Below are 22,923 nucleotides of genomic sequence, written 5' to 3'. Positions count from 1 at the left end.
TCAATATATATTAATATTATTTATATGTATCAAATTAATATATGCGTAAATTTTAATGAATTTATTCAATTTTCTGTATGTATACAGGATTGATTGTCAAATAAATATATCTATGTCTATAGTTTGCAAATATTTAATAAACAATAAAGAGTAATACCTTATTTAATTAAATAAATATAATTATATTATATTTATTCAATTATACATAAATATTTTTACTTTATTTCAAAAAATGAAACAATCAATTTTATTTACTTTTTCAAGAAACTATTTAGTTTCAACATGATTGGAGCAATTTTTATTAGAAAGGAATATTTCGCAAGGAATAAAATAAATAGAGAGCATAATTCATTTGGAATTGACTAGATATGTGAATAGAAACATTTTAGGAACATATTATTACATAAAGTCCGATTTGAATGTCAAAGAATAATTCTGTATAAATCTCTCTCGTTTAAAATCATTAAACTGCGAAATGAGTGCGTTGGAATCCTTGACCCAAACTTTGTAATATAGTTTGCACTTCGCTTTCATTTTGATGATAAAAGACATATGCATCAAATTTGGTTGCTAAATTGCAATTAGTGTCTCTGTAAAATAAATTAAAAGCTTATAAATTCCATAAAATGGTTTAATATTAATTATTATTATTTTTTACATTAAAACAAAAATATATGACAGTTATTACAGTTCATCTTACCCTGCAATAAATGCAAAATAATTAGGAATGTTTCCAGTACGACCACAAGATGAAATTTCCATGTAACTCTGTTTACATATTATCTAAACATTGAATTAGAATGTATTCTCATGATATCATAATCTTACATATAATGAAAATTATATTTACATACTGCATCATTCGAATCCTGAGTCACCCTAATTCCTAGTTCTAAACATTCAAATTTCACAGGTACTGACTTCACTTCTTCTGACTTTAGTACTTGCAAAATTGCTCTTTCAATTTGTTTAACATCGCCTTTTGTACCAATATATATTGAACCACAGTATTTAACAGAAAATCCAGCATTTAGTGATTTACTTTGTGGCTTAATCATTTCAGTTTTCTCATTCTCATCTTGTATTTCAGAATTAAATCTTTTTAAGATCTGTTTTAATCCCTCAATACCCGAGCTTCTTATAAGATGAACAATTGGTGCATATAATTCACAGGTTGATTTATTGCGGTGCTGAAAATGTATGATGTAAGGAATATGTAGGGTATATATTATATGCTTAAGTGTTATATTATTTGAATATACCTTACCTTAATTACATATAAATATACTGGTTGACCTATAGTTTTTCTCATAAATTTACGTAATTGTCCTTTGGTATTAGATGTTATAGCATTTCCATTTATTTCATCTAATATATCTCCAATTTCAACTTTATCCTAATAAAAGTAAAAGGTAAAGGACAGTTAGAGTCTTAAATTTTATTATGTATGTATATAGAAATTTTAAAAAATTATTCTGTTTATTACATCTTCTGCAGCTACAGAGTTTTTATCTAAATTAACTATTAAAGCTCTCCCTTTGGTAAAACTGTAATAATACAAAATATTATTCACAATGAACATTTGTTTTTACTAATGTAACTTTCTTACCATACAGAAATACCTAAACTTTTACATGGTACTAATTCCAATGCTAAACATTCTGGTAATTGCCAGGATTCATCCAAAAAACTACAATTCCGTAAATTTAATTTGAAATTTAATTTACTGCTTTGCAGTAATACTGATAAAAATATTTCTCCAAGAATATTATCTCCCAGAATACTGTTTTTATCATAATAATCAGTAGCCATTAATGGTGTTCTGACCTATGAAGTTTTACATACATAAATTATAAAAACATAATGATAATTATATAGAATCAAAAATATACATTTTATTTAAGATATTAAATATCATTTATACACACTAGCATTTCAACTGGCATATGAAGGCACTTTCGCATTAAACATGTTTTAATTAAAAGCCTGAGATGCCCAGTAGGTGTATACACTTTTGGATTTTGTGTGACTTGTTCGACTACCAAAGAATAGGTACAAGAGGAACTAAAATAATGTTATTAATTTTTAATTTTAAGTTTTTAGTTATTAACATTAAGTTTTAAATATTGAAATATTATAATAGAGATTTAATTAAAATTTATAAATACAAATGTTCTTATTTTCTTAAAATACTACAGTAGTGAGAAAAGAATTAAATAACCTATAATAAATTTTATTTATTACAAATCTTTTTGCAAACCTAAAATGTTTTTCTGCAATTTCTTCCATCCAATACCAAGCATCGGGTAATTTTGGAAATCCTATGGGATTTAAACGCATCAATATACCTTTCTGGAAACATCTTTCTAAACATTTAAAAAAGAAGGGCAGGTCTTTATTTTCTTCATCAATCTCAATGTTACTTTCAGTTAATTTTCTTGTCCAGCCTGAAATTGTTTTTTTTATTTAATAGTATACTTATCATGTGACATCATTTCATCATGTTTAATGATATATTGACAAGATTTATAATATAATAAAAAAGAATAAGGATGAAAGTATGATTATGATCTAAAAATTTTTAATATTAATAAATTAAATAATAGATAACAAACCAATGTTGCAAAAATAAATTATTTTATTATACTATTTTATACTAATATTTGATTACATTTTAAATATCTTTTATTTACATTGCATTTATATCTTTATTTAACAAAATAGAAAATAATATGAAATATATCTTTGGAAATTAATTCAAGAATTTTGTAATTCTAACAATAAAGGTTTAAAATTCAGATAAATATAAAGTTTATAAAGAAATCATTGTATAATAATTTTTTTAATGAATTATTAATTTCCTAACCTATAAAAGCGTTACATTGTTTAATTACCTTTCAATTCTTTAATAAGGGGATTTGAGACCGTCATGGCATTATCAATACAGATTATTGTCAAATATCGGCAATTAGTTCATTACTTAAATTAGATATCAACTAGAAATTATTAACAATTAAAAGAGATATCATTTTAGTCATGTATTATTCTTTTAATAGCATGAGATGATGCTCTTAATACATCAAATGTCACTTTTACGAATTCTGTTACATTTGTGGTGCGCATGTTGTATGCATATACACGCAGAATAGTTGCATTGTTATTAACGATACGATAAAGCGTACATTTCCAAGCATGTAACTGCACACATAATCAAAGTTGATGTATTGATAACGTGTACGTGTGCTTAATACCAATTTTACCCGTTTGAAGCGTATTGTACTTATATTCGTATCAGTTCGTATTTTTACTGTGTTGTGAGTTACGTAAAATTAAATTCATAGATTCCACTGCATTTATCTTTTTAAAATTTTTATATATTTCGTATATTAAGTAACATTACATATAAATAGTTTTGAAATAATCGGTAAAAATGGCAACAACTGTGCTTAATGTGAATGAAATTAAATCGAGAGCTTTAGAAGCTTTTGCGAATAAATTTAGGGAGAATGCGAATGTTTGTGTGTGCGCACCCGGTCGCGTGAATTTAATTGGAGAGCATACCGATTACAATGAAGGTTTTGTTCTACCGATGGTAAAATTTTTGATGTTTATATAAATACTACGTTTCTTTGTATATTACATAAAATTATTAAATCTGTAATTATTGTTTTTCGTGATTAATCGGAAAATATATTTTACAGAACTCGTTATTGTTCGGGAGAAGTAACGCTGATTTCAAATTATATCTAACTTATTTATACTTAACTCCTTATTTTTCATGCCATTAATGTATTATATTTAAAGATCCAATCAGTTCATTATCATCCAGTAATCGATTTAATCAAATATGTATGTTAATAAATAACATTAAATAAGAAATGACATTTTCAAACAATAGATTTGTTTAATTCGTTAAAAATTTGTTTCACTAGTTATCGATAACAAAATTTAGTTGAGCAAAGATATATTATGATTTGTATCTTATTATCTCTTATCAATTATTATCGTATAATCATACATTCATCTGATTTTTTAATTTTCTATCGATATTAACTACTGTTATTTTTTATAATACATGCGTACATCGATTCTAATATATTATTGAATATGAGAAATAGATTATTAAAAATTATTAATTACCTAATAATTGAATTTTCACACAGAATTTGTTAAATTTATATATTTTATAAATAAATAAATAAATATATATTTATATCATTATTATTAATATATTATATATATGTATTAATTTCGGGTGTTAAAAATTTAGACAATTTTAATGATTTATTATCTATTAAAGTCCTAAATATGTATTACTTTTTAGAGTATTATTTTATTTATATACGACTTTTAAAAATTGTTTTATTTTTGCAGAAAATTTAGTTATATTAACAATATAATGTCTTTTAATTAAATTGTTACTCGATTTTTAAAAGTAGAAGTTATAAGTATGTTTGTATTTAATGAAAATATGTAATCATTAAATTATTTGAGATATAACAAATACCAATAATGGAATAAAGCGTAACGTTTTCCATATTTTTAGGCATTGCCCATGGTTACACTCATAGTTGGAAAACGTAACAATGTGGATAAATGTAAAATTGTTTCCCTTAGTGAAATAGTTAGTTCTGAAAATTATGTTGAATTTGAAGTTAGGTCTCATAAGAGTATAAAACCAGGAGAACCAAAATGGGCTAATTATGTAAAAGGATGTATAGCAAATTTTATTTGTTAGTTTATTCATTATTTTGATCCATTTTACCAAAATGTAATAAAAGAATTCTATTGTATAATTTAATTAAAACATTGATTTTAGGTGATGTGCCATCTTTTAATGCTGTGATTGTATCCTCTGTACCAGTTGGTGCTGGTCTCAGTAGTTCAGCTGCTTTAGAAGTTGCTACTTACACATTTTTGGAAGCATTAACTGGTATAAAATCAGAAAAGCCAGAGGATAAAGTATAATGACAGAGTATATTATATAAATTATAATTTTACTAAATTAGAGAAATGTAAAGCTTATATCTTTCAGGCTTTAGCATGTCAACGTGCTGAACATGATTTTGCTGGAGTTCCATGTGGTATCATGGATCAGTTTATCTCTGTAATGGGTAAAGAAGGCTATGCTCTTCTTCTTGATTGTAAAGATCTTAGTACTAAACAAATACCTATGTCACAAATGAATGATTATATCTTTCTAATTACTAACTCTAATGCTCCTCATAAATTAAGTTCAAGCGCATATTGTGAGCGCAGAGATTGTTGTTATGAAGCTGCAAAAAGGTTAAATAAAAAAAGTTTACGTGAAATATCTATGAGTGATATTCAAGGTAGAAAATAAATACAATTATGTTACAAGGCAAAATTGTGTTGTTTATTATGTTGATTTTATTTTTAGCTTTAAAATCACAGAATGTACCTGAAGAAATGATAAAACGAACTCGTCATGTAGTAACAGAAATTCAAAGAACAATTGATGCTGCAGATGCCCTAGAAAAAGGAAATTTTGATAAATTTGGACAGTTAATGAACGAAAGTCATGATTCTTTAAAGAAAGATTATGAAGTATCTTCTGTTGAGCTAGATACTTTAGTAACAGCAGCAAGAGCAGTAAATGGTGTCTTAGGAAGTCGTTTAACTGGTGCTGGTTTTGGAGGGTGTACAGTAACATTATTGAAAAAAGATGTAATTGACGAAGCAATTAATCATATGAAGGCCAAGTTAGATTTTTTCCTTAAATATTTCTCTTAAATAATTCTCTTCCTTTTTCTTTACACAACAATGTTTATAAATGTCTTTTTATTATAGGTATTCTGGAAATGCAACATTTTATATAGCAAGCCCTGCAATGGGTGCAAGAATCCTGGATATAAATTAAACAATATGATAATGGGAAGTAATTATTTAGTTTTAACTGATAAAAAGTCATGTTATTGGAAAAATCTAATTAAAAAGATTTATAATTTATTTTCATAGTTATATTAAACAGGCTTGTTTAATTTTAGAAAAAAATGATGTATTGTTAGAAAAATATGTATACCTACTAGTGGTTTTATTGAAATTTTGATTTTTATGGGATATTATCTAAAACTTAGAATAATGTGCCTGAAACATTTTTTAATATTTGTTAATATTTTTTGAAATGATATGAAGTATTAACATATGTTAAATGTAATAAGGAGTAATTTTTAAATAGCATGTACAAATAATGCGTCTGTATAAAAAGTCATGTAAAATACTATTGACAGTTTACGTGAATTTGCGTCAATGTATTCATTTATGTTTGTATATGCACAGGTTCACGAATGTATTCAAACATTTGTAGAGATCTTTTGTAAATATATTATGTGTGTTATATGAAACATTTTGAAATTTCATTAGCATTGTTGCTCTGAGACTTAATTATACTCTAAAAGATATTCAGAACATTCTACAAGATGTATATGATCTACAAGATATGTATATATACATATATATGTTTGTAATAAATATCTCGTTGATAAAATTCCAAAATTTCGTATATAACACGCATAATATGGGCATAAAGGATTTCTCTGATAAATGTTCAAATATTTTCGTGAGCCAATGTATATTTTATAATCCTACTTATAATCTGACCCTTTTGGCACAATATCGATGTAGTATATATAATCTTTTCATATATTTTCTTGTAAATTTTAAATTATTTTAAAATTATTTTATATTACTAATGTGTATCATATGTATTTTTAAGAAAACAGAATTTTCGTTTTGTAATGCAGAAGTACTTATGTACGTGAAATATCGTCGTATAGTATAACATTGTGTCGAAAGGGTTAATTGTTACATATTAAAATATGTAATTGTTACAAAGTAACAATTAATTATAAAATAAGATTGTTGCTCTTTATCATAATATTGTCTAACATATTGACCATCTTCGTCTTAATATAATACTGATACATATAAACTAAAGAAAGAGTACTTCCGGGACGGAATTTATAGAAGTCTAAATATTGTCAGTATCTGTTCATAGAAGCCGACGAAATATTTGAAAATTCTGGAAATAAATAAAAGTTTTATATAAATCATACATTTTTACATAAAATTGAACAAATCAGTTATTTAATTGCTCAACATATTATGTAAAAAGTAATAACATTTTAATTACCTTTCAAACAGTCATTAAGTTCAAGTTCGCTAGAGCTACACCTCAAACCAGAAGGTTTTACACCTTTGAAAATTTCTATAATACTTGGTTTCAAATTATGGAAAATTAAAGGCTGTCCACGTTTAGAAAAATCTTCCGTCAAACTTTTAATTCCCTAAATAATAAGTATATCAATTATAGCATAGAAATAAATTTTAATAAATTATAATAATTTTATAACTTGAATGTTAGTGCAGATACTTTACAGATAGTATTTCATAGTGTACCTTCGCGGCTGTAAAATCTGCTGCTTGAATATGCGTAGAATCTATGACAACAGGTACTGCGGTTCCCTGTTTCGTACCTTGCTTACTAATTACAGCTCGCACATATTCAACGCTCGGGAAAACGAGACTTCTGTCAGGCGTTATGACAAGATATTCACAGCCGTTAATACTCTGAAACAAAAATATCATATTATTAAGGAAACAGCTTAATAAAAAATATCATGAATGAAAGACATGAAAATATTTTTGTTCTTTACTATTACATTGATATTTCATTTTTATATAGAGAAAGTTAGTTAATAAGTATATTAAGATATAAAAGCATTCTTACTGTATCTTTATGAACTCTTAACGACGGCCTCGCTGAAGCGTAAAGTAGGAACAGAACGTTTATACCGATACCAATCACTATACCTATCTCAAGTCTTATAAAAAGACAGCATAGAAATGTAGCTATTGCTGGTATGAGATCAATTTCTGAAAAAGAAATGATGTATTAATTACACTAATCATTGCACAGAGTACTATAAACATTTTTATATTTTACAACGTGATTTTATTCCCGTCTGTTTTCTATATTTTAGTATGTAGTATAATTTAGAATATATATATATATATATATATATATATATATATATATATATATATATATATATATATATATATATATATATATATTCTTGTGTTAGCAAACTTCTATATTTATTTTGTTATACCTTCTATACCTATTTATTAAACTTCTATTTCAATTAATAGAAATTTATACAATCGTTATTAAAAACGTTTACAAGATGTTTTTTAAGTTCGTAGAATATCGTTTCTTAAAATTAAACTAAATACAAGAAAGTACTTTCAGAGTATTTAATTTAACCATGAGCTATGACCAGACTGCGAATGTTTATGTAAATTCATATACTTGCGAACAAATTTAAAGAAGCAGAACTTAAGTAAAAGTTTATTTTACTCATAAAATATTATAATGGGTACTATACCTTCGATATTTTATATATGTTTACATTACACGCTTTCTTGCATTTTTTCAAAAATGTATAAACATCCACAGTCTAGTTACGATTCTTTAAAATTCATAATTTAAGAAGTTACATTTACAAATTTTAAAAAACCTTAGCTAAATAAGAATAGATATAAGGATAAGCATAAGTATAAATGATATCAAGCTAGTTCATAACTAATTTAATTTATTCAGCAATAAATACTATTTACAGGCTGAAGCGGCGCAATACTTTATTTGCAAAATAATATTGATATTACTTGAAAAATAAGAGGGATTAATAATACAACGTACTTTTTGTTCGCCATATAGGCTTGATCACATGTAATTCCACCATAAAGATGACCGCCGCGATGATGATTGCAGCAAGGGCGGCGTTAGGAATAAAGTATAAGTATGGGGTGAGGAACTGAAGCGACACGAGTACTAGAAGGCCAGTATAGATACCGCCGAGAGTTGTCTTTACTCCAGAGGAATGGTTTACTGCACCTCGGCTGAGGCCACCGCTGACGGGCATCGAAGAAACGAAAGCCGACACAACGTTGCACACGCCCAAAGCCAACATTTCTTGAGTTGCATCGATTGGTTTACCTTCATCTAGGATAATCGATACAATTGTTATGACTACATTAGCAAAAATTAAAACGAATATGAAAACATACATAGTAGTTTCGAGATATTTATTTCAAGTATGCACTTTGCAGATAGCATCAGAGTATTTGAACAATCAGTTACTCATTATTTGACCACGGATTTTCATGCACTTATGGGAAACTTGAAAGTGCAAATATGCAAAGAACACATGTAATATACAAAAATATATAAAAATTTAAAGTATAATATTCGTATATAATATTTTGTATGTAAAACAATTTTTACCCAGATTCTATCTTTTCCTAATTATCTTCTATGTAAACGTATTGACTGTACTTGTTGTTAGATGAAAATTACTAATTTTTAAAGTTAATCTCCTACATTTTGTATTTTTTCAATTTCAAGACAGTTAGGATGTCCTTAAGTAAAACACGTTACTTCGATTTTTTGGCTAATGTATGATAATATGGTCTCAGAATAAAGTCAAGGTCAAAATTTATGATATTCACTTTTTGTGAACTATATTCTGTTATAATAATTTGTGATTGATACATTGGAAGCAAATCCTGTGTTTCTGGTAAGTTACAAATCTGAATAGCGAGTCATGTTTAAAAACGGTTTCAATATATTCACATTTAAAATTCAAATATTTTACACTTGTGCAGAGAAAGTTCATTTAAATAAAGCCTTGTGATATGTGTAATAAGATTCGCGAAAAAGGACATTTGTTCTTCAGAAGATACTCTTTGACTGATTAAATTTTCTTCTGTTATTTGATCTATTTCCAAATAATTTTTATTGAATTCTTTAATTTTTTGCTAAATTAATTATTACTACAGTAAGTATGTTCGGAAAGAAATATTTTATTTTGAGAAAATGAATTGTGTAGTTGGTGAAAAACGTTTGTTATGAAACTTACTAAAAACTTTGGCAATGGAAATGGTTTCCAAGAGGCTCAACAAAGGAACGACTAGACATCCAGAGCCGAGGGCGGAAACCATGTCGACGAAATCGTACGTTTCGTTCTTGTGGTAGGTTTGAAATGGTGGTAGCCGAAATTCCGGAAGTCCTTGTTTAACGTGGCCAGTCAGTCTAACAGGCGAAGAACCTAAGTGACTTTCTAAAAGCCAGCACATAACGCCACACACGAGGACCACGAGAATATTTCGCGCCGTAGACAGCAACCAGAGTGATTTTTGCATAATTACTTGTGCTCTTGATGACATTTTTGCAGCCTTTTTCATAAACGGTATGTCTTTGATTTTCTGAAAAAAAGAAATCATACAAAAAATATTGTTTATTTTATTTTTCTATAAAAAGTAGGTAAGGTATAAGGTAGGTAGTAGTTGAGTAAAAAATCGCCGATGATAATACGTGAAAATATAAAATATAAAATTTCGGTAGTTACAATTCATGAAAAATTTTAATTTGAATCGTGTGAATAAATTTTAATTGATGTACATTCGTATCGTATACATTATGTCTTATACATATACATCTTATACATATGTATATGATGTTGAATGATATTCAAAAAATATTAAACAGTCAATAATGTTTGTATGTAAAAGTAACACGTGTAATAGCAAGGAATTAATTTGTAAGCAACATAATTCGACGAATCATTCACTAGACGTAAAGCACGATGCGGATGTGCAACTTTCATCGTTGCAATCTCGCTGCGATCATGTGTCTACTTCGTCGTTCTTAACTCGTAAAACAAAGAAAGATATATGATCACAGTGAGATTGCGACAAAAGTCACACGTCTGCACTGCAAGTATGTAAACAGCTCGGCAGAAAGTATGAAGAAAGATGAATCTACTTTGTATATATTTAAAAAATTATTTTTATGAGGATCTACTTGTGTTATTTTCCACTGAACGATGAAATAATACTAACTCTGAGAAGAAGAAGGATAATTATACACGAGATGCCCAATGCAGTATCCCAAAGCTTCGTCTCCCCAATTTTTTCAAATATATTTTGCCATACTTCGACGAATTTGCTACCGCCGATATGAATGCCTAGAATATCTTTTACTTGGCTAGTAGCTATAATAATTGCTGCTGCTGATGTGAAGCCGACCGAAACTGGTCCTGATATAAAATCCAATAAAAAGCCTGATAACAGAAGAAGATGTGTCAATATTTATTAAATATAAATATAATATATTATTGAATTGTTAATAAATAATTAATAATAACTGGAAAATAAAATGAATAAAACAATAATAATTGAAAATGAATAAAAACAATAATTAATAAATATAATAAAATATACTATATATTATATATATATATTTATAGTATAATATAATAAAATTAGTATAAATATATTATAAGATAAATTAATATAATATAATATTATTTAATATTAATACAATCAAATATATAATATTTTCTAATATAAATAGGAATATACACATAACTAGACTGTGGTTTTTTATGCATTTATGAAAAATTTAGATGCGTAAGAATGTGCAGGGCATATATATTGTAAAAATATAGAAAGTTTTCGAAGCAAGTTTCTCATTATAATATTTAGGGGATGAAATAAACCTGTGCTTAGATTTCACTCCTTCAGTTGTATTCATAAAAATATGAACTTGCATAAATATTCGCAGTTCACACATAACCGTTCTCTTAAAATTACGCTACAGAATTTAATTATTTGATTTTTATTCAATTATTTAAATTATTATTATTCCACACAGAAGTAAATTTAAAAAACATATGAGCTCTAGGGCTATTCTAATAAAGAGGGAGAGTTTGAGAGTTTGCTGAGTTTCAATTAAAAAAAGTAATCGATAATACAATTACCTAAATGTAAAATTCCCATAAAAAAACAGACACAACCAGAGATGAGAGTTAAAAGAACCGCAAAGTCAGGTTCTAGATCAGATTTCTGTAATGTTTCTCTGGTTAATATCGCGATGATCGCGGTCGGTCCAACTGGAACGTCTTTACAGGATCCGAAGATGGTGTACACGAAGCACGCCATGAAAGACGAATACAAACCATACTGCAAAACAAACGAAATTATTAAATATTTTTACTTTTACAAGAAATTTTAATTGTGCCGTAATCTTCGAACTTTTATACTTCGATTTCAATGTTTAAAATAAAATTGAAACGAAATCGTGCATACCAAGAAGAATTTTCTTAAATTCTCATTTTTTTCAATTGAGATATTTTTTAACTGAGAAAATAGTTTCGTAGAGAAGTGTTGGAAAAATATAATTGAGCTGAAGATGTTATGCTGCAGGATTAATAAGGAGAAAGCGCCCTGAGTTTATTGTAATATTTGAACTAAAACATAAAAATATTCGTTTCAGGTAAGCTATCCAAAGTTCCATCTTAGGTCCGGTGCAGACGAGCGACTTTTTGGTGCTGTGTTCTCGTTGCGTCACGTATCTTTCTTTATTTTCCCAGCTAAAAACACAACGAAGACAGAAATACATCGTAACGAGAAAGCAGCGTCAAAAAGTCGCTTGTCTGCACCGGGCCTTATATTATAATGGGGCAGCCAATTTATCTCCTGCTTCGGTAATGCTTCTACCAGCTACCGTTAAGCGAAGCTCCAACTCTTTGTGCGTACACGCTAGTACTCGCAGAGTGAGCAAAAATGATTTTGGTACAGCTGGAAGACACGTAATGGGACCTACACAGTTTAAGGTTCGATGCACACGAGTGACGCGCTATCGCGACGACATCGCTACGATTCGGCAGATATATAGTATGTTACACACATAAATTCATATATGTTTCTAATCGTGCAATACATACGAGCGAGATTGTATCGCTCGACTACACAATCGCACAGCGACGTCGCTGCGACATCTTGTCTCGTCACTCGTGTGCATATTGTGCATTGGTTCGGGTCTTAGGCGGGTTTCGAATCACCAGATATCGCGCTGAAGTAAGAACAGTACGACTACGAATAAATCGAGTTGCAGAGGTGTCGGCTATAAAATCGACCGGAACATTCGATATTCGAGCCAGAGACTCCTTCTCGATTAGACACGATGCAGACGAGCGACTTTTGTCCCGCACGATATCGCTTATACGTCTTTCTTTGTTTTCCCAGTTCGGAACACCGAAGACAGACCGTAGCGATATCATCTACACAAAAGTCGCTTGTCTAAACGAGAAGGAGGAATATCGAAAGTTCCGGTCGATTTTACAGCCGGCATCTCTGCAACTCGATTTATTATTATTATCGAATCTAAGTTGCAGTCGACCGAGCCAGCGCGGTTGTTTTAAGATATGAAAATATATTTTATTAAAACACACTTATCAGCCAAGTTAATAAGAAACGTTGGTTAACGAGTTACGATTCAATGTTTCAGTTGCATAGTGGAAGATGTTGTGTGTCATAAATTTTAATAAATTTTCTTACAATTTCCGATGATTTTGACATTTTGTAAACATCATAATCGGTTTTATTAAAACGATATTCAAAACTGGTTGCGATAATGATGGAACGTTGGAATAATTTTGTTAGAGAACACTTTTGCATACGGAAGCCTTCAGGAATTTTAATTAGCTATAAATTGCTCGAGAATATCTCTAATAAATCTTTTGATTCAATAGTATGACGGAATAGTATGATACCGCGATTAAACACGCGCACCAATACAAAACTATTCTATCCTTTCCAATTATATACTATTAATTTCCAAATTATTAAATTTGGCATAAAATTGTATGCAGTTAGATGCAACATTGTTTTTAACTTTGACAACGTTAATCGTAAAATTTTAATAGATATAATATGAAATTTTATAACATACCAGCACTCTCCTTCTGATATTAAATTTTTACTTCTCATAAAGAATAACAAGAATGATGTAACATTTCTTATTTCTTACTTTAAACTAAGTTCTAATAGTATTTTTTTAAATAGTAAATTAATCTTAATGTGTTAAAATATTTCAAAGAATATTTTATACATATTAGAAACACGTTAAGAAATAACATTACGAGTTAAGTTGCATTAAGCTGCGAAAGTAAAGATGTATAAATCTGTTTAAGAGAGAAATAATCTTTTTTTTTACTTCAAAATAAATTAGTTTTATATATACTGTATATAAAATAATTTAATTATAAATATACTAAGGTATAGTGGTATGTTATTAAATATGTAAAATTTCACGAGTGAACGAGCAAACTGTCTTACCTGCAAAGGAAGTCCTGCGACGTTCGCATAAGCTATTGCCTGCGGTATAACGGTAAGGCCTACGGTAATACCGGCAACAAGATCACTTACTATGTAGTCCTTGCGATACTTTGGTATCCACGCTGCTATAGGTACTCTTTTGTAAAGTAACTTCTTCCTGCAGGATCTTTTGATTCGTTGATATAACCACTTCCTTTCTAGAGAGCATAAGAAACCTTTTTCACGATTTTGTGGAACTGAAACAGGAGGGAATATTATAAAAGATATTGTAGATATATTATATCTTCATACTTTTTTATGATTAGTGTACAATGGAATAATAACGTCGCTGTAACTCCTGCGTGGTAATAAAATATACGTAATATGAAATAAAAATTTCATAGAAAAATTTCTTTTGTTAAAATATAAATACCAGTGCTGCATGTTAATGATAAAAACCGCATCGAATTTATATTAATTTTAAATTTAGAGCCATTTAAGATTAACTAATTTATTTTTCTATTAAGAAAGTACAATGTTTATCGAAAAGCTTAGCTTGTTAGCTAAGTGTTGCTTCTCTCGAAAGTATAGATGTTGATGTAGCATTTAAACGTCGTTCTACATAGCAAAAGACGTCGCATTGAACTACGCATCGCTGAGGAATGTTTGCAAAAAAAGATTTATTCTACGCTCAACTGTTCTAGATCTTTATTAATATATTTTTATTGTTTTGTATGACAAGCAAGAGAATGACCACAAGAGTGGTTAATTAAATTGTACACTTAATGCAAAAGGTAATTATTTGTAAATATAATGTGACATAAACCTTCAAATAAATATAAAATTATATGTTTAAACAATTTAGGGAAATAAATAGAGAAGGAGGTAAGTTGTTGTGCTCAATCTATATGTATTATGTTTCTAATACAAATATTCCATTATTTTGTTACATTGTACAGAGTACAATCTGTACGTTAGTAATTTCTTTTTCAATTTCTAAACGCATTATATTTAACTATATTTGATATTTATAATTCTAACGTTAATATTCCTTTACTTTAACTTATTTGGTGCATTGAGATTGTCTAAAATCACTGAATATGTTACGATAAATGTCAACAATAAGTGCAAAAATATTTTATTTTTATAAATGTATGAACATTGACATTTTTATTAACATAATAACAGACTAATGAGGCGTGCAGATGTTTGACTAATGAACATTATTGCACAGTCAACTGTCAATTAACCGTGAGTAAACAACAATTAAACGTATAGAAATGGTTAACATCTGTGTGGAATTCCGGATGGAGATGTAAATTCTTCAGATCATGTGACGACCTTTTGAAGGAGCGAGTGTAGAAAGTACTATGATTGGAATCAAAATAGAAAAAGGTAAAGGTGAAATAAAAATTGCAATCACGAGGCATCTACATACATATTAAGATTACCATAATGCATACAAGTATACAAGCTGCCGTAGGTACTGGTTAACTGGTGATAATTACGTCCAAAAGTGAAGTTAGACTGGTTTAACTGGTTTTACGCGGTAGCACGTGATGTTTGCGGGAAATAAATTGCTTTAAAAATTGATTTCCATTCAATTGACATTATAATCCTTACGTTAATTCGAACTTTATCGGATTCACAATTATTCTTCCGTTGTCTTCAGTTTTAATTCGAATAACAATTTAGGGAAATCAATAGAGAAGAAGGTAAATTGTTGTGTTCGATCTATATGTACTATGTTTCTAATACAAATATTCTATTACTTTGTTACATTGTACAGAGTACTCTTTGTACGTTAGACTTAGATTTACAACCAGTCTCTTCCTTTTTTTTTTTTTAAATTGAAACGGACGAAGAGGAATAAATGTTTTAATTATCACTAGACCGTGGTATGTCATACATTTATACGAAATTCAAGGATGAAAAACTGCATACGATGTACAAAAATATATGGAATATTTCAATTAGCATACAATATACAAAGATATATGAAATATCGTAGATAAAACACGCGTTATAGTTTTTGGTAAATAAAATGAACCTCTATTTAAGCACTATCGTAAAAATATAAATTTACATGAACATTCGCAAAAATAATATGCTCTGTGTTCATTATTAAATAGTAATAAAATTGTAAAAAATTTGTTACTGCGCTTAGTGTGTAGAAAAGATGGAAATCCTCCATTGGGGTGTTAAACAGTATATTTATACAACAAAATATTTAAACCTTAACTTGTTCGGTGAAATAGAAACGCATTAATTCTTTGATGGAGTTGTGAGGAATTTTCATAAAAAAATTCAATCCTGAACTTATTCCTTAGTCTAATTGAAAATCAAACAAAATTTGTAATTTGAAAATTTACAATCATGAAAGTAAAATTATCGTAATGTTTGTGATATCTGAGACATTCGTTTAATGGATTATTTTATTCACGGAAGATTAGCAATTTAGCTAAATTGATTCTGATTTTTTTTCATTTCTATCGTACCTGAAAAGTGTATTAAAGAATATTTTTCTTGCTTAATATTTTTATTGCTAATTGTAATACCGGATAGCTCAAATAACGAGAAATAAAATTTTCTTTTCTCAAAAGATATCGACGTATATTTCCAATTAATTCGTTTCTTCGTCACTTCTGCGACTTGTGAACACTTTGCTCGTTATTATTTCTTGATAAGTTGTTCTTGACATTTTTACAATGATCTTTCAATAAATTTCTAATGTATAACAATTCATTATCAATTATCTGGCTGGGATATTTCATCGAGTTCGTAAAAATGTAGATACATAAAAATATAGATAACCATCTTTGTCATATTAAAGAATGAAATGAAAATTAGAAACATTTTTCTGAAACTATTAAATTTCAATCACGAGTTGGTTACATAGGGTATGAAACATCGAGCGTGAAATTGTGATTACTTTACGTTGGTTGTTTACCACAAGATGTTTTCTTAGAAGTCGAAATGTTGTCAAGGAAATTTTAATCGAGAAGTTATAGTCATTGAAAAATTCCTAGTCATGAAGTTATAGTAAAATTATTGATTGTAGCGCGTTCCTAGAAGATCCAAATGAATATTTATGCTTCATAATTTGCACTATTCTATCGCGTTTGCAGGGAAAAGAAATATGGTAAGCACATCTTTGTTTATTCTTTGATTTTAATGTCATTCTATGACTGAAGAGTGACACGGTTGAGAATGAAAATAATCTTTTAGGTTCAAAAATATAAGCCTCATAAGAATAGCTTATAAGTTGTCGAAATTTTATAAAAATCAAAGATACAATTATTAAAGAAAGCAGTATTTTAATATCTTCGATATTTTAATATTATGATAAGGAATATTTGTAAGACTATGAAGAGCAAGAAACAATGTGCGTGTTCAACTCTAAAACAAAATAAGAAGACAATATATTATAGTTTATTTTGATACAACATGGTGCTGAATTTTAAAATTGCTCTTCTGAATAATATACTAAACAATGTGACTTATCACGTTTCCCTGAAATTTTCACATATGCAACAAAGACACTTCTAAACACATCTAAAGTGTCGATCAAATAATGAGCAAATTATGTAGTTACTTTTGAAATAACTTATCTGAATTAGTAAACAAACGATTAATTGAATAATTATATGTGAATTATAGCATTTATTAACTCGTTAAGATATGATTCTGGGATAAATGTGAATTCCTTTGTATAATCTTTTATCGATAAATATTTTAAGAAAATTCATTCAGATAATTGCACGCGCATTATCGAAAAATCCAGCAAATAGAAATTGAAGTTATAAACTATACCGGTGTTAAATGTTTAACATTGACAAAAATTAATCTCAATCACATTTACTTTTTCTTATTGCAACATCGTTTCTGTCATCTTTTCTCGTCAATTCGCACACTTTTACCATCGTATTTCTAAATTCATCAGGCGCCAAGCTTTCTCAAATCGAACAATTTTTGGCGAATTAACTCTTCCCTATGATTTGTGGAATGCGATGACACGATGATCTCCGAATATATATATATATACGTCCTCCTTTTTCGTAATAAGTTAAATACGTAAGTCGTTTGATACGTAGAAGGTAGCATGAATTTCTTAATTTGGTCAATGCTTGGCACGTGAAAAGGAAAATACAGTTCATAAATTCCCAACGAAGTGTACGAAGACAGGAATAAATTAAGACAAAATACTGGCACCGATAACGATCAATCTGATAAATTATCCGCGGTAACAATCACGTGCTTACGTACGCGCTTTAACATGCAAATCTTTTGTCTGAAAGGATGCTAATAATGCTAGTGAAACTGTATTTTTTTTCTTTTTGTCAAAAGATATATATCTTGTTTTACATACTGTTATTACGGATTTCTTTTGAGAAATTTATTGGGTTTGTCAGCGATACTTCGACAATCGCATGTTTTAAATCGTTCATTACGTTCGTCTCGTATTCGAATCGGCACGTGTACGATGTGTGAATAATATTGACTTGAACGCAGATGGAAAAATAAAAATTATGAAACATTGAGAGTTTCATAATAATTCATGTTAGCTTTCTCGAATTAATATTTCGTACTAGTTCAAGTAATAATTTATATAAAATACATACGGCGACCACAGGTGAAAATTACGATGAGTTACGTTCTCTTTTTTTCGTAGAAAAATGATTTAAAGATTCAAAATAAAAGATTTTCAGGTTGTATGTATATATGCTTTGTCATTTTGTCGAACATTAATAACGTTATTTTATTTTATGCAGGCTAATATCAATTATATCGAACTAAGACAACAAATAAGCTAGTATTATTCGTTTTTTACAAAATACTGTGCATGTATCGCTCGTTTTTAAAAAGTTTATGTCTTGGAACGTTAAAATACTTCTTTCTAGCCATCGAGTCATGTAACAGCCAGAAAACCAACAAAAATAGGTTTGTCGTATATTCTTCGCATGGTCTTCGTACGTAAAACTGTATGATATAGCAACAGTCGTGATATAAAAATATTTTCATCATCATATGTGATGTATTTTATCATCATCGCTTCAATTAATTAATTAATTAATGCGAAAATATTTTAGATTTCAAGCTTCCACGATGGTTAGATGAAATATTTGTGGCGGTTCGGGTTTTCATCGTGTTTTTAAAATAGTACGTTACGCTTTACTTCGACATGAATGAAGTGAACATTCCAGTTCAGGTCTGCCCTGAACAAGTGAACTGGATTGTTTGCAACGAAGCGCAACGTACTATTGAGAATATTATCGAATCCCGAACAACCAATAAAAGTAATTTTTTATTGTTTATGTATTTGTGAGGAATTTTAGAGTGAAGAAATGTAATATTCAGAAATAGATGAAACAAACAAAATACTTGTTATACAAGTGTAATAATTTACGAATCTCCACTTATATGGAGATACATGTTACGTTCATAAAAATATAAAATTACTTAAAGATCTGCAGTCTATTAATGAAAATTCGAGTAGCAGTGATCGCGCTAATTATATAAATACTTTTCTTCCTAATTTTTGTCTATCTCTATCAATTTCTATGTCAATTTCTATCCATATAAATAGCATAGATTCTTTAAAAAATTCTGTTGTCCAGTTTTTACTTATGCGAATACTTTTCTTCATAATGTCAATAATACTATCGTGGTGTTAGCATAAGTCAAAAAGTTACGCCACAAATAGCGGTTCTACGATGTTAGAAAACAAATTACGAAATATCCGACGAATAACAAATTGTTCAGTAAACTGTTTTAAATAACTTACACACGCGTTTAAACCAACCAGGTTTTCTTCGTATGCGTACGCTAATGTCCATATTATAATTCCACACTTAATACGAAATTACTTAATATTAACTTTATTGTATGAAATGTATATCTAAATGTCACTGACATTTATCTGGATACTTTGCAAATGATAAAACTTTACTTTGTAAAAATATATGTAAATGAATAATGAATTTAAATAATACCTATCTAATGATAAGATTTATATGTATACAGGATGAGACTAATAGAAATTATAGGCTAACATTTCGAACATCTGCTTGATTCATATTACATATGTGTTGCTATTTCTTAACTCATCAGTAAAATTGGCTTTGTGCGACAGAAGATATTAAATGTAAGGGACACTTACGTATGCAAATTGTAAGATTCCATTTTTCCAGATATCATGATTTTAAAACGTTTTTAGCTTCCTCGTCTATAAAAAGATTGCATCGGATAATTTACTTAAGATACTTTACTTCTCTCTAATAAGATTTTTCCATATTGCACTTGTTTCATATAAAAACGAAGGAAATATAAGAAATAATAGATTATATTATACAAATTAACGTAAATTATTGTATATATTAATTACTGTATTATATATAATTGTATTATATATAATAAAATTAAGTATTGTATTATATATAATTAAGTATTGTATATATTAATTATAATAATTATAAATTGATATAAATTAATATAGTTCTATTTATACATACTCGTATCCTACGTGCAATGTAAATTTGTATGAGATGTAAATAAATCAAGCCTATGTAACCAAACTTTCGTTTGCTTACGAAAGTAAACAACTGTAACTGATTATAAATCCCTCACTTTGATTTACAAAGTAGGAACCAGTAATTGTTATTAAATAGACTATTTACAATTAGTAGAATATCAAAATAAAGTGAAATATCCATAATGGCAGGCAAATAGTAAGATGAGATTTAACACCTATGAATACGTTAGCTTTGTAAATTCTAACTCATATGGCGTTGATTAAAGTGGAAGAAAACACGAAATAAGAAAGAATCAAAGAATAAAATCTGTCGTACGAAAAACATGCAAATCGTAGTTGATTCAACCGAGACGATAATTGCAGTTACACGTATCGAGTATCAACGCAACTTCGGTAAATACGTGATAGTCTTTGATACACGTCATTCTCTCACAAATGGTCACGAAATGAGTCAGAAAACTCAAAGAACCCGCGCCTTGAAATAATTTCACATTATTAATTTATGCATACGGATAGTATTATGAGTCAAATGCATCTGCTCAACCGCAAAAGTGAACGTATGAAATATTCTTTTCTCCCTTTTCAATCTCTTAGGAATTCTCCTTTCGCATTAACGACATGCTTCCTGTTTATAAGTTAATACACCGTTGCAAGTTTACCGCAGAACATCGTAAAGTTGATTTTGTTCTCACAATTTTTACAGATCACATCGTTAGTCGATACTAAAAAATACGGTTTTCTTCGTTGAACCGATAAGTGTGTAATCGCAGTCATTATATCATACGAAAGAGTTGACGCTAGTATTTCAGTGTAGTTGATGTAATCACGCGTTAAGCTGTCGGATCGTTATTGACACTTTTGCGACTGTTGAACGGCGACTTTTACGATATGCACATGTGGTCTGCTGGTTGGAAAATTTAATCTTATATAGGGTGTTTCAATGTTCTTAATCAAAGCGCTGACAGTGTATCCTGTGGATATATGTATGGATATATAGAAAATGTTATTTATGCTATTTATTAGGATAAGGTTTAGGCGCAGGTAATATATATAATATAATATATTACACTATATATATTATATAATAATTAAAGTATTATGAATAGGCATATAATAATTTAAGTTATAAGGAGAAAGGGCATAATAATTCATGTCAAACACATATGTAGAGTTTTATTATTTAATATATATGCAAGGGGCGTATGCATTGTATGAACATAATTTGTATGTATCGGGTTGGCAATTAAGTGATTGTGGATTTTGTCATTAGGTGATATTGACAAAATCCGCAATAACTTAGAAGTACGTAGAAGTACGAAATTGACGTACAGTAACGAGCTTGCGATCATTATGCTGTAAAACTTCAATAGATTATAATAATTGGCTGTTTAATATCGTATTTCGATAGAAGAAAACTAAAAAATTGAACTTATTAATACAGAAATCACATTTTTATTTCGTTTTATTCCAATAAATCAATTCTTTGCATTAATGCAAATTAATACTTGTTTCATATATCTTTATTCTTCAAAATTACTCACGTACAGTAGCTCACGGAAGTATTCAAACACTTGTAAAAACGGTTTATAAATATATTACGTGTGTTGTACGAGACATTTTGGAATGTCATTAACATCGAAGCAATGAAACTCGACGATCATGATTATATTGGCAAAAAAAAATTTGAGGTAAATCTGAAAATGTACATAAAAGCACAGAATATTTGATAAGTATGTATACAATATGTGTGTATTTCGCAGAGACCGCAAAAGTATTTAAACAGTCAATTATCCATTATACTAACAAGCTTTAATATTCCTCGATATTCTTTAACACTTATTATAAATTTAAGATGGTTATTTATGCTGTATATATTATTATTTTACTACATATACGTTAGCAGTAAATATCTTGTAACTTTTATATATAATCCCAGATTGGTTTCAAATTTGGTCAATGTAATCATGACGATCATTTGACGTTACAGTGCTAGTAAAGTTTTAAATTTTATATATCATATACAATATATATATACATGAAAGTTTTCTATGATCAGTATTCGAATACTTTAAATGAGCCACTGTATAAAAGTCCAATGCAGTAAAGTTTGAAATATTTCTTTTTTAATTGATTGTTTACAATTGTTCGATCAACCATTGCTTGTTAGCGTCTCAGCTGAAATCATAGGCTGAGTTTTATAATCTTTA

At 28.5% G+C, this 22,923-nt stretch overlaps 3 protein-coding genes across 6 annotated transcripts in view; 1 reads left to right on the top strand and 2 right to left on the bottom strand.

Annotated features, from left to right (window-relative positions):
- Nucleotides 1-371: 371 nt before the first annotated feature.
- Nucleotides 372-3,119, bottom strand: LOC117208989. The gene is made up of 9 exons (XM_033450541.1): nt 2,895-3,119; nt 2,261-2,447; nt 1,929-2,064; nt 1,610-1,827; nt 1,487-1,547; nt 1,268-1,396; nt 855-1,190; nt 701-783; nt 372-590 (listed from the first exon to the last, which is right to left on the bottom strand). Exons 1-9 carry the CDS (start codon nt 2,929-2,931, stop codon nt 464-466), a joined length of 1,314 nt encoding a protein of 437 aa, XP_033306432.1. The 5' UTR covers nt 2,932-3,119; the 3' UTR covers nt 372-463.
- Nucleotides 3,120-6,380, top strand: LOC117208990 (galactokinase-like). Of its 2 annotated transcripts, none has more exons than XM_033450543.1 (6): nt 3,120-3,234; nt 4,547-4,733; nt 4,820-4,962; nt 5,036-5,333; nt 5,402-5,723; nt 5,812-6,380. In XM_033450543.1, the coding sequence occupies exons 2-6, from the start codon at nt 4,556-4,558 to the stop codon at nt 5,879-5,881; spliced, it is 1,011 nt and encodes a 336-aa protein (XP_033306434.1). In that variant the 5' UTR covers nt 3,120-3,234; nt 4,547-4,555; the 3' UTR covers nt 5,882-6,380. The 2 variants fall into 2 exon arrangements, with proteins under 2 accessions (XP_033306434.1, XP_033306433.1); XM_033450542.1 differs by having other exon boundaries at nt 3,220-3,592.
- A 348-nt stretch (nt 6,381-6,728) lies between these two features.
- Nucleotides 6,729-22,923, bottom strand: part of LOC117208987 (sodium-independent sulfate anion transporter-like) — a 37,166-nt gene continuing 20,971 nt past the window's right edge. For all 3 annotated transcript variants that reach the window (XM_033450539.1, XM_033450538.1, XM_033450540.1), the window contains exons 3-11: nt 14,206-14,441; nt 11,847-12,048; nt 10,927-11,147; nt 9,945-10,290; nt 8,726-9,028; nt 7,751-7,896; nt 7,420-7,590; nt 7,154-7,307; nt 6,729-7,042 (exon numbers count right to left, since the gene is read on the bottom strand). In XM_033450539.1, the coding sequence (XP_033306430.1) occupies nt 7,002-7,042; nt 7,154-7,307; nt 7,420-7,590; nt 7,751-7,896; nt 8,726-9,028; nt 9,945-10,290; nt 10,927-11,147; nt 11,847-12,048; nt 14,206-14,441 (1,820 nt within the window). In that variant the 3' untranslated portion in view covers nt 6,729-7,001. The remainder of the gene's footprint in view (nt 7,043-7,153; nt 7,308-7,419; nt 7,591-7,750; nt 7,897-8,725; nt 9,029-9,944; nt 10,291-10,926; nt 11,148-11,846; nt 12,049-14,205; nt 14,442-22,923) is intronic.

This window comes from Bombus bifarius, unplaced genomic scaffold, assembly GCF_011952205.1.
Source record: "Bombus bifarius isolate JDL3187 unplaced genomic scaffold, Bbif_JDL3187 scf7180000008165, whole genome shotgun sequence".
In the NCBI taxonomy this organism is placed as follows: domain Eukaryota; kingdom Metazoa; phylum Arthropoda; class Insecta; order Hymenoptera; family Apidae; genus Bombus; species Bombus bifarius.
This window is presented reverse-complemented; position numbering and strand designations above follow the sequence as displayed.